This window comes from Macaca mulatta, chromosome 15 (assembly GCF_049350105.2).
Source record: "Macaca mulatta isolate MMU2019108-1 chromosome 15, T2T-MMU8v2.0, whole genome shotgun sequence".
Lineage (NCBI taxonomy): Eukaryota > Metazoa > Chordata > Mammalia > Primates > Cercopithecidae > Macaca > Macaca mulatta.
Window position 1 is genome coordinate 100369174 of NC_133420.1, and position 13083 is coordinate 100382256.

Here is a 13083-nt window from a genome sequence, read left to right on the forward strand (position 1 = left end):
ATTGGCATAATTTTAAAGGTTGGGGTAGTGTTATATGGATTTGCGTTTATAACCAGAAAAAGAAACTCAGTTATAAATGTGGCCAATAACAACAACAACAACAACAACAAATGACTGTATGACAACCCTTAATTAGTAGCTTTGGAAAAGTTTTAAGTCACCTTATAAGATGAGTAAAGCCTTTAAGACGATAAAATCATCTATGGATTTCAATTACTTCTGCTATCATCTGTTTCTGCATGGGGAAAAAGACTTTAAAAATTTTAAGAATAAAGTATTTGGAAATACTTTACAGTATTTAAGTATAAAATATACACAGAGACGCACACAAATCATAACTGTAACTCCATGAATTTTCACAAAATGAACCTTACTCATGTAATTAGCACCCACATCAAGAAAGAAATAGTCACTAGCACCCCTTGAAACCCTCTTTCCAGTCATAATCATGTCCCTCCCCAAGGACCAGAGGATATCCTGACTTCTAACAGCAACATTCTTAGACACAAATAATACATTTTTAATTGTAAGTTTCAGATGTCAAGAACTGGCCAATGAAATAGATTTGTTTAGCGGAGAGAATTTCTTAAGACTCAGTCAGACTTACTATATTGCATGGTGTAATACATGGTTAAAAATTAAATACTGTTAAGCTTGTATATAAAATAGAGTATAACTTCGGCCCAAAGAAGCTTTTCATTTAACATCAGCAGCAATTTAAGAGCATATACTATATGGCATTTTAAAAATGAATCAACAGACTTTAAACCCTTATTTTGAAAGACATCTCCCTTTTCCTCCAGAATTTGAATTTATTCATGGGAGCAGTCTGTAAAGGAAGTCCTAGGCACCATTAATGACATGTGCTTTAATAATTTAAGAAGTGTATATGTAAACTTGGGCACATTGACAGTATATCACATTGTGGATTAAAGTGTAACGACCAATATAAATACAGCTTCCACAAACAGAGTATAAAAACTGACACACACTTTTCTTGGTATATTGGGTGGGAGGATGTTAAATACCTTAGGATAAGACAAGTTTTCTAATACTGGAACTGACTAACTGCCAAGAACACTGCTGTGGTTCTTATCAGGAAAAAAAGTCTATTATAATCATTTTAGGTACGAAACTTTCTACGCATTAGAATTCTTCCAAGGTGAAAAGATATTACTAAGGGAATTCATTTTGCAAAGAGGAATCATCTTTTTTTTTTTCTCTAAAGATTTTTCATATATTACCAAAATAGTTTAGGATTTTATTAGGATATTTCCTCGGAAGTTTGGGGGTTCCGTGTTCTACCAGGTGATGCCTAATAGATGCCTGATACCGCTCATGAGTCAATAAGAGGAGGATAGAGCGTAATCCTTGCCATGCGCTCCGGGCTGCCCCGGGTACTTTCTGTACGGATGCTGGATGCTTCCAAGGTAACCCAGTCCTTTCATTCCCGCTCCTACCGAGATGCCGGGAAAGCATTCCCGGGCTGATGCGGGGTAGGCAGGTCCTGCGCCCTGCGAGCCGTAACTGCGCTCGGCGTCGTCCTTCCCGAAGTCCTTGGCTTACGCCTCTTCCCATCGAGTCGCCCCAAAGCCCCTCCTCCAGCCATCCCCCTCCTTGTGGGGGCAAAAGTTTAAGGGCGGGCTCCCTTCTCATTAAAGCGCGCCGGGGCCTCTTTAGTGGCTGGACTGTAAACGGGTCCGAGGGTCCACGGCGCTTTCCTCGCTCTTCTCTAGCCCCAGCTCGGCGGGTGGGGACAGACGCTGAGACTGTCGGTGGCCGGCGCTGACGCGTCCTGGCCGTAGGGTGCCTCCCAGCTCGAGGGACTTATTTAAATATTTGGGGCAGGGCACCCTGCCAGGACCCCAGGAAGCCGGCGCAGATTTGGCGGGGACCCCGAGGCTGTGGCGCACTTGCCCCAGCGCAGCGCGAGCACTGGGTGCGCGTGGGTGAGAGTGAGGTTGCGCCCGGGGCCAGCGGGAGGCGGACCCGCCAGGCGGCAGGTGGGTGCGGCCGGCTGGAGCCAGGGCAGCGGCGGCGGCGGCAGCGGCGGCAGCAAGTGGTTGGGCCGTGCGCATTTCCTTCCCTCCCCCTCGGCCTCGGAGCCCGCCCGCGGTGCCCAGTGTGCGGCGCCTTCGGCTCCGCTCAGCGTCCCCTCCCCGCCACCGCCGGCCGCACCCTTCACGGTCCGTCCATGTCCCTGCCGGTGGTGCTCCCGGGCTCCTGCTGCCCCGTGGCTGGGCTTTCGGGTGGGCCGCAGACCGGGGGCCCGGGCGCCGCCGCCGCCGCCGCCCAGGAGCCGCCGCTGCCCCCGCTGCGGCCGCGCTGGCCCCGGGGCGCGCTGCAGCCCCCGTCGCGGCCTCGCTGCGCGGCCACCGCTGCCGCCGGGGTTCTGGCCGCGCCGCCGGCGCTCTCCTCCCGCCGGGCAGCCGCCGCCGCTGCCGCCGCGGCCCCGGGCTCTGCGCTGTTGCCCGCCCGCCCGCTGCTGTCACTCGGGCTGCTGCAGCTGATCCTGGGCTGCTGCATGGTGGCGCTCAGCTTCGGGGCGCTGTCGCTGAGCAGCTCTCCGCAGGTGAAGAACTCGTGCCCGTTCTGGGCCGGCTCCTCGGTGAGTACCGCGCGCGCGCCCCGCTAGCCCGGTCATCCCGTGGATAGGGGGCTCTGGTCGTACCCTTTCATTGTCCCTTAGTTGGCCTCCAGGGCTGCAGTTGGGGGAGCCTTAACGCCATCTGAAGTTTTTGGAGCCTGGAGAAAAATGTTCCGCGACGGTCGAGTTCAGGGGTGAATTGGGCTGCACCTGGGTAGTGTCTGTTGCGCGCAGGCTGAAGGATTTTATTGTCCCAGTTAAGCTAATAGAATTAAGCAAAGACACCCAGCTCTTTGGGAGATTGGAAGGACAGGGTGTGGGTGGCAGGAAAGTGGGAGGAAAGTGATTAAACTTCTTTTGGTCGTTGAATATTTGCTGCACTGACAACGTCTGTGCTGGGAGGGCAGGGATTTTGATCATTTTTGTTCACCGATGTATCAAGAATGCCTGGCACATAGTAGGAGTATTTGTGGGATGGGACAGTTTCGGACACATCGCTTGTTTTATTCTCCATTAAGACACACATAAATGTGAAATGTGTAGGGTGGCTCGACCCCCAGACGAGTTCAGGAGGTAATGAGAGGGTGTGTGTGAACTGGCGCTTGTACCTGGTCATTAAAGGAGGGCCTTAACCCCACTTGGTTCCTGGAGCCATGCAGGCTGCTGTGCAGAATTCAGTTTGTGAGAACCGGGACCTGTCATTAGGGACGAGCTGGCCAAAGGTCCTGGAGCACGCAGCAGCTAGCTAGAGATGTCTGCTCTCCAGGACCCACTCCTCCAACCGGGAACGCTGAGCCTGGGGCCAAAGAGTGCCCAACTTCAGAGAAAAGCTGCTGCCAGCCAGTATCTACGGACACCGGGTGGTCACTCCCCTCTACCTCCTAACAATCGCACAATGTCCAAGGCATGTAACCCCCTGAAGTTCTCTGGGTGTTGAGAGACTTGGAAACACATCTTTGTGGGATGACTATGGAAGATGAGTAAAGTAAATAACCTTCCTTTATATCTTTTTTTTTTAATTTTTAATTTTTATTTTTTATTTTTAAGGGACGGAGTTTCCCCATGTTGCCCAGGCTGGCTTCCAACTCCTGAGCTCAAGTGATTCTCCTGCCTTGGCCTCCCAAAATGTGGGGATTAGAGGCATGAACCACCACAGCCGGCCGTAAATAACCTTTCTATGAACTCACTGTGTAAATCTGAAAGTCTAGCAATGCTGCTAGTTTTTAGTAAGATCTGTAATCAGTGTATGTCCTGAATGGTAAGAACTGCTTTTGCAGTTTCACACATACGGCAATTCAAGACCAAACTGAAAAAAAGGACTCGAAGAACTAGTTGAACCCAAAGTAATTGTTTAAATAAGAACATTAGGTTCCTTGAGACTCGCCTGAAATTGTATACTTCATCCAGTGCCAATTTGCTTTCCTTTTGAAATACTTTCATGTTGAATGATCTTATTGGGGTACATGCTGTGCTGTGGTGAGGGAAGACCACGATTTGTGCCTCATGTAGAAAAAATGCCACCCTAGTGGCCCTGCCTGTGGGCTCTGCAGCTGGCCTCCATGAGTGTTCAGGAAAACTCCAGAAGGATGGATATTCCAGATGGGGTAGGAATTAGACCTGTTATGCTACCTATTCTACTTGTCTGACTAAATCCAGCCAAAGAGTGGGTGCATTTCGTTTCTCTAAATACTATGGGCCAGTAATAATCTTGCATATATTTTTAGGAATTTGCTCTTCATAAAATCGTGATCTATTGTCTTCTCAAACATAGCTAGTTTAGAATTATTAAAAACTATTTTTTGTCTTATAAAATTAAAAGCTGATATCATTTACTATTGTGAATCATTTCAGAGGTAAATGCACTTAGATATCAGTCAAGCCACAGTTGAATTTGATGAAGTACCAAAAAAAAAAAAAAAAAAAAAAGAAGAAAAGAAAAGAAAAAAGGCCTTCAACCAGAAGGTGAAGGTTAATACTCCTGGTCTGGGCCGGGCGCGGTGGCTCATGCCTGGAATCCCAGCACTTTGGGGGGCCGAGGCGGGCGGATCACGAGGTCAGGATATCGAGACCATCCTGGCTAACACGGTGAAACCCTGTCTCTACTAAAAATACAAAAAATTAGCCGGGCGCGGTGGCGGGCACCTGGAGTCCCAGCTACTCGGGAGGCTGAGGCAGGAGAAAGGCGTGAACCCGGGAGGCGGAGCTTGCAGTGAGCCGAGATCGCGCTGCTGCACTGCAGCCTGGGCGACAGAGCCAGACTCCGTCTCAAAAAAAAAAAAAAAAATAAATAAATAAATAAATAAAATAAAATAAAATAAAATAAAATAAATAGATAAATACTCCTGGTCTGCTGGCTGGGTATGTCCTTGTCTCCAAGTCTGGGCATAGCAGAGCAGAGAAAGAAATCAGTGATTTGGAACTGACAAGTTCTCTGCCATGTCTTTCCCCATTCTTCCCCATACCCTCCAAACCCTGGTCTATATGCAACTCTATAACTGTTGGTTATTCCTGCTTTTTGTGACTTGATCCTGAGATTGATCTCAGAATTTGCAAAGTGACAACAGAAGCAATAGATACTGTATTTGTAGAACAATTAATTAAATACAGTTTTAAGAGGATGGCTTTAGGCACCATGACTCTCTTGGTGCTTTAGGGGAAAAAGAGCCTTGTATCACATGTTTTGAATTTATGCATGTGACAGAGGTTGTTTTTGAAAAACTTCGTGTTGTGGAAAAGTTTACATTTTATGCAGTATATGTTGAACCCACATATATCTTTCACCCAGCTTCAACAACGGTTTCGTTTGTACCCGCTTCCCGGGCTCTGCTGCGGGCCTTGTGTCTTCTGATAAACTTCAGGAAGGATGGATATTCCAAGCAGGGTAGGAATTAGATCCTTCGTGCTCCCTAGTCTATTTGTGAGATTAAGTTCTCTTGTTATTTGGAAGCAAATCTCAGGTGTCACATTTCATCTATATATATTTCAATGTGTGTATTTTTATTACAAGAAAATAGAACCAGCGTAGGATTGAGTGGGCAGTTCGAAGAACTACTCCCTTTAACTTTAAATCTTTTATTATGAAAATTAAAAAAATCTCAACAAATGTAGAAAGAAGGGTGTAATGATCCCTCATTTTACCCTTCACCCAGTAGCTATCAACACATGACCACTTTATACCTAACACTGCTTCCCCTTCCTAACACCCTCAGATAATTTTTTTTTTTTTTTGAGACGGAGTCTCACTCTGTTGCCCAGGCTGCAGTGCAATGGCGCGATCTTGGCTCACTGCAAGCTCTGTCTCCCAGGTTCACACTATTCTCGGTCCCAAGTAGCTGGGACCACAGGTGCCCACCACCACGCCCAGCTAATTTTTTTTGTGTTTTTTTTTAGTAGAGACAGGGTTTCACCGTGTTAGCCAGGATGGTCTTGATCTCCTGACCTCGTGATCTGCCTGCCTGGGCCTCCCAAAGTGCTGGGATTACAGGCGTGAGCCACCACATCCGGCCCCACCCTCGGATTATTTTAAGGCAAATTCCAGGTATCACAACTTCAGCCATTAGTATTTTAGTATGTATTTATAAAAGAAATGGGCTTGATAGCACATTGTAACTAATTAAAAGATAGCTAAACTAAGGTTTCTATTAAAAAAAAATGCTGGAAGAGTATGAGTCGAGAACTGCAGAATTAAAAAAAAAGCTTTGACATGCCGTACAATTTACCCATTTAAAGTGTACTGGTCAATGGTTTTTAGTAAATTCACAGTTGTGCAACTATTACAGTTTTAGAAAATGTTTGTCACCCCCAAAGTTTTGAGTAGTTACTCCCCATTCTCCACCACCTCCACCTCTAGCCACCCACTGATTAACCCACTTTCAGTCTCTGTAGATATGTCTGTTCTGGACATTTCATATACATGGGATCATATAATGTGTGGTCTTTTATTATTTGTTTCTTTCACTTAGCATGTTTTCAAGCTTCATCCATGCTGTGGCAAGTCTCAGTATTTCATTCCTATTTTATTGTATGGATATGCCATGTTTATTTATTCATTCACAAGTTTTATTGGCATATGAAGCTAGGTAGTTGAATGGAAGTGCCAACTTATGTCTAAGGTTACTTTGAAGCCACATAGGAACACAGTAGAAGAATATCCTCATATTTCAAGCTTTGACCATTAGGATCTTTAGCCTGCTATATCAACTGAACCCACACATCTTCTTTAGGCTTCACTGAAAAATTTTGCTTGTATATTTGATACAAAATTAGGTTCAAGAGACAAATATATTTATTTGAAATGACTATTTGTTGAACACCGTATAGTTCAAGGATATTTTTTCATACATATTTCCTTAAGAGAGCCCTGAGCCTGAGATTTTGGAGGCTTCTTTCACTTGTTTGAACTTTGAAGGATATTTTATGTATTTTTTAAAACACTTAAGAATTAACAAATTCTATAAAGCATCTTTTCTCATAGTTTTCATTCATACTTTCAGCAACTTGAAGGGAGAGTTTTTAACGTAGTTTGTGTTTTTGAGCACTCTGAGCATTCGATTTCTTCCTGGTATCACTGGTAAATCACTCAATATATTATTATTCCCAAAATTCATGAAGCTAAAAGATGAGCCATCTTGAAAAACAACCTGACGTTTGACTGGAGGTGAGTGGCTAAGGGAGTGTCTCAGTGTCCGTCTTCAGCTGTGCTGTCCTAGCTCTCGGTTTGGGGGGTGTGTTTAGTGTTAACTAGATTCCACTGGGGCATGGGAGTTAACTAGATTACACTGGGGTATGGGAGTTAATGTTAACTAGATTCCACTGGGGTATGGGAGTTAACCAGGTTCCACTGGAGTTAACTAGATTCCACTGGGGTATGGGAGTTAATGCTAACTAGATTCCACTGGGGTATGGGAGTTAACTGTTCCAGTGGGGTTAACTAGATTCCACTGGGTTATGGGAGTTAACTGTTCCAATGGGATTAACTAGATTCCACTGGGGTATGGGAGTTAATGTTAACTAGATTCCACTGGTGTATGGGAGTTAACTCGGTTCCGCTGGGGTTAACTAGATTCCACTGGGGTATGGGAGTTAACTAGGTTCCACTGGGGTTAACTACATTCCACTGCGGTATGGGAGACTCAGTCTGCCACACTGCACTAGATTTAATGAAAGAGGAGAGAGAGTTGCATTGGGTTGTCTTTCCTCCTTCAGAAACAAAATTCCTAACTTCGATGACGTGCATGATCCCTGGGAGATATTTCAGATGAGTGGTAGAGAATTGGTTGTTGTTTTTTGTTCCTCACTGAGTGCCGTGTTATTCTTTATCAGTTGTATACTGCTTTAAGTCACTGATCTGAATTCATGATCATCCTTCTTTGAGTCCATGATTCTTTGGCAAGGTTTCACTTTCATATAAAGAGACAGACATTGGTGAACTTTAGGGTGAACCTTTTTTAAAAAAATTGCAGTGAATAAACGTAAAGAAAAATCAGTGGACCAAAGGAAAAACTAACATAAAGATTATGCTTACTACCAGTTAAATGATAGTAAATATTTTTTATCATACTAATCAAATACTACTTTAATATTTAAAGGATATTTAAAATATAATTTTGAGGATGAGTTTTGATTTCTTTGGTCCTTTATTTTGCATATCAGCAGAGTCACATTTATAAGTTCTGTGCCTCTCGGCCTCAGTTACTCATCTGTAAAATGGGTGGGATGCTGCTTCTTCAGGACTAATTTTGTGAAGGTGTAGCTAGAGTATATATGGGAGAGTGCATCACTGCTGGACCCAAGCACCAGACCTGGAATACACAGGAACCTCTATCAATGGTTTTTAAACACCAAAGTCATAGTTAATCAAAGTAAAGTGAACAGGCCAGTATTTTTGTAGGACATTATAGTTACCATCATGTTTTCATTAGAAATATTCAGTTGCCCATTTTCTCAAAAATTTTTTTTTTTAAATGAGCTATGCTAGACAGATAGGGAAGAAAACCACACACACACACACACACACACACATTTTTTAAAAAATTGCCATCATAAGAGCTATAGGGCAGGGTAGGTTGTTGAGAAGTTTGACATGATTTTCTGCTTATTTACAAGGTAACACAGGATATTTACAACAATGGCTTTTTAAAAATCTCTGTGTTTACACACAGCAGCTTTTGATAAATGATTCAGAACATTTTTGCTCTAACACATGTTAATGGATTAGCAAAGGGAAATAGGGCAGTAGAATTATAAGCTTCTGATCTTAACGATTTGATTTTTACTTTGGAAAATGAAAGCACATTAACCATTTATGGTGGGTAACAGTGACTCTCCCCTGGGGTATCTCAGAGCCCTTCTTTGTAGTATCAGAAAAAAGGAAAGGCCTCTGCTTTTTCCTATAAGCTACAAGAAATGGGTTATCAGTGAGTGAAACAAAACTTGTAATACCTCTCATTATAATACAGAGATTGTTTGGTGTTAGAAAATAGGTTCTTACCTGTTCATTCAGGGCTAGTTCCATCTTGCACTGGATGGAAAGAATGCTGATGGAGTTGCTTTTTGTTGCTGCTGTACTCTTTCAGGAAGCACAGGGGATGAAAAATGTGTTTAGGCTTACATAGTCATCTTTGAGCATGGTCATCTCCTGTCTCTGGCCTCCATTCATTCATTCACTCATTGACTCTTGCCGTAACTAACTGAGTGCCTTCTGGGATCCTTTAGTGGTGTGCGAGTAAGTATGCACAAGTCCAAGCCCTCATCGTGATACTGACGGTTAAACATGTAATAGCATTCCGGCATAGTGGGAGCCATGGAAGGACATTGTTAAGGGACCTTCTTGACTCATTTCTGATGGAGCTCCAGCTACTGCTGCCACCAAGGGAGTGGAGGCATTGAATACTCTGCCTCCTTCTCTTCTTTTCCCAACTCCTTTCCCCATCCGTGAATTCTGCCTCCCTTTCAGATGAAATGGAAGCATCATTCCTTAAGTCTTGAGCTCTTAAAAAATTTATCCCCAACTGTAGCACCTCTGTTCCCATTAACCATTCGAGAGGCTTCTAACCATCCAGGCCTGCTTCCTCTATTTGCTTTTCTCCCCATCAACACTCACAGGGTTCCCCAAGTGCCTCAGGGCTTCACTGGGCTTGAAGAGAGGGAGAAGTTGAATAAAAGTAGGTGTGTGCCTTTGTTGCTGGGTTCAGGAATGAAGAGCCACAACTATAGCTCCCGCCTGGAGCTGGAATATAGTTTCTAAAACATTGTAAAGAGCGGTGGCTTACAGGAATCCTGGTGGGATTTAACTTGAATATGTGCTGAGTCTATATAACAACTTAAATGGAAATGACATTCTTAGTTTGTTTTCCATCCACAGACTTGGTATATGCCTTGACTTACTTGGCTATTCGTTTAATATTGCATGATAAACTTTGTATTTCTCCCCACTGAGGCCTTAAAGATCTTTGTCATATATAGTTTGAGATTATTGATGTTTCTCATTTTGTACATATATACATTTTGTACATATTTTTTAACTTACATTTTCTATAGTTTGTTGCTACCATATGCAAACAAAATACCTCCCCTCCAAAGGAAGAAATACAGATAGCTTAGTTCTTTGGTTTCAGAGATACCTCATTTGAAATGACAGTTGAATCTATTAAAATAAAAAAATTAGAAATACCTTTCAACTTAGAAACTTCACTCCTGGGACTTTTTTCCGCTGAAATAAAAGCACTTGTTTTTAAAGATATGTGTTCATAGATGTTTACTGCAGCATTGTTTGTGAGAGCAAAAAACTAGACATAGAATGAATGCCCATTAATATGGAAATGATTGAATATGTTAAATACAGTCACACAATGGAATGTTATGTAGCCACTAAAGTGAAATGAATTAGAGCTGTTCCAATGCATATGAAGAGATTTCCATGAAGTATTTATTGAGAGAGTAAAGGAAGAGGCAGGGAAAGTATATCTTTTATGATTTTTTTCACAAAAATCACATCCCTGTGAGTGTGTATGTATACACATAGACATATGTGTGTAGTACTAAGAATTTAGAGAAAAATACATGCATATATGTAAACATATAAACAAAAATGTAACATATGTTTATATGTAAACATATAAACAAACATGTAAACAAAAATACATGTAAAATATGTAAACATGCTAGATTGTTAACATGGAGGAGGGTGGGGTGCTGTGGCTGGGTAGGCAAGGTGAGAAGAATAGTTTAGGCATATCGCTATTTTATGGGTTTTTATGGCTGGAGCTGGACACTTCCTTTTAATAATACTTTTTTTTTTTTTTTTGGAGACGAGTCGCGCTCTGTCACCTAGGCTGGAGTGCAGTGGTGCGATCTCGATTCACTGCACCCTCTACCTCCTGGGTTCAAGAGATTCTTGTGCCTCAGCCTCCCAAGTAGCGTCACCATGCCTGGCTAAGGTTTTGTATTTTAGTGGAGATGGGGTTTCACCATGTTGTCCAGGATGGTCTCGAAGTCCTGAGCTCAGGCAATCCGCCTGCCTCGGCCTCCCAAAGTGCTGGGGGTAACAGGAGTGAGCCACCAGGCCCAGCCTGTTTTTTTCTTATTGAGATTTTTTAGCTCGTTTTTTATCGAAGTGTCATTTTGCAACATGGGCTCCTTCTCACAGTAGTTCCTCCCACTTTGTGAAATAAATGCTGTAGAACATATATTAATTGCCAACAATTGGGGCACAATACTGGGAACTAGGACTTTAGAGAGACAAGACAGGAGTTCACAGTTAGTGGGTAATACAGAGACACATCCCTCAATTATTACAATAGAGTTTTTGGAAAAAAAGAAGTGTGTGCAGAGGGCTTCCATGAGTGTGGAGCAGTGGAATCAGTGAGGGCTTCTCAGGGCAGGTGACTGCTAAATGGGGCCTTGAAGGATGGGTAAAAGTTCTCAGGCAGCTAGGAGGGAAGCTGGGAGGACACAGCAGTTCAGCAAAGAGAAAGAAGCGCATAGCCCAGGAATGTCAGGAGCCTGGCTGGCCCGAGGGAGGGCAGGTACTTGGTAGGAAGGTGTGTGGTGGAGGGGCTGGGATATGTAAAAACCAAGCTTGAGAGTAGGTAAGAGAAAATCCTGAAGGGCGTTGTTTCCCATTTCGAAGACTTTACCTGTCCCATAGTGGATGGGTACCTGATGAATGGAAAGGATACCGCCAGACATGCATCCGATGAGGCTGACCCTGGCAACAGATTGGGTGCTGCTAGGAACAGGGAGCTTGGCTGAGAAATAGTAATTCCTCACTCACCAGGAGAGGCTAATTTCTGATTGTGTGTTCTTAATTGACATTAAGATAAAACAGGCCAGGTGTGGTGACGTGCGCCTGTAGTCCTAGCTCCTGGAGAGGCAGAGGCGGGAGGATAACCAGAGCCCAGGAAGTCAAGGCTGCAGTGAGGCATGATCACGCTATTGCACTCCAGCCTGGGTGGCAGAGCAAGACCCTGTCTTTAAAAACAAAACAAAATTAAAGTCAGTAAAAAAGCTTTGAGGACTTGGAAGTAAAAGTCCAAAGTGGTCTACCAGGGTGAACCCTGTAATCCAGGAGGAATATTAAATGTTTGATTTAGAATGTTTTGAAATTTCAGTATCTTTAAAAATATGTACTTTTGTGACTGAGGATTTGTTTATTGGAATTGGTCCATTTTCTATATTTATGATAGTTTATTTTTACAGGTGATACTCTCTGGAATCATAGGATTAACAACTTGGAAAAGGCCTATGATACTCCTGGTATGTACTGATCTTATAAATTGCTACCCTTTATAAAATGTGCTATGTAGGAAGTCTGTTCATATAAACCACTGAAGAAATGCTTAAGCTTCCTTGTTCATTAAAAAAATAAGTTAACAGTAGATAATATTAGAAGTCAGATGATGATAACAAGTAAGTAAGATAATAATTTTGCTGGTTTTCTGATTCACTTTAAGCTCCTTAAGTACCCAGTGCTATACAAGTGTCTTTAGTTCCAGCATTAAACCCATCCTAAAGATAGAATTTAAAAAAAACTACTTACTATGGGCAGTTTTAAATATACACAGTAGTGGAGGGAATAATATAATAAACTCCCTGTACCCATTGCCCAGGTTCCATAATGATTAACTTCCAGCCAATCTTTACAGCTATACTCCCACTCATTTTCTCTCATATTCCTTTTTCTCTATATTCTATTTATTATTATTATTATTATTATTATTATTATTATTTTTGAGACGGAGTCTCACACTGTTGCCCGGGCTGGAGTGCAGTGGCACAATCTCAGCTTGCTGTAACCTTTGCCTCCTGGGTTCAAGCAATCCTCCCAGGTAGCTGGGATTATAGGTGCCCGCCACTGCGCCCAGCTAATTTCTTGTATTTTTAGTAGAGATGGGGTTTCACTGTGTTGGTCAGGCTGGTCTCAAACTCCTGACCTCGTGATCCTCCCGCCTTGGCCTCCCAAAGTGCTGAGATTACAGGCGTGAGCCACCAAGCCT

At 43.2% G+C, this 13083-nt stretch overlaps 1 protein-coding gene across 1 annotated transcript in view; it reads left to right on the forward strand.

Moving 5' to 3' along the window:
• The first annotated feature begins 2046 nt into the window (after positions 1-2046).
• The window catches only part of ENTREP1 (endosomal transmembrane epsin interactor 1), a 64466-nt gene continuing 53429 nt past the window's right edge, over positions 2047-13083 (forward strand). The window contains exons 1-2 of the mRNA XM_015117864.3: positions 2047-2608; positions 12287-12343. Coding sequence (XP_014973350.3) covers positions 2195-2608; positions 12287-12343 — 471 coding nt within the window. The 5' untranslated portion in view covers positions 2047-2194. The remainder of the gene's footprint in view (positions 2609-12286; positions 12344-13083) is intronic.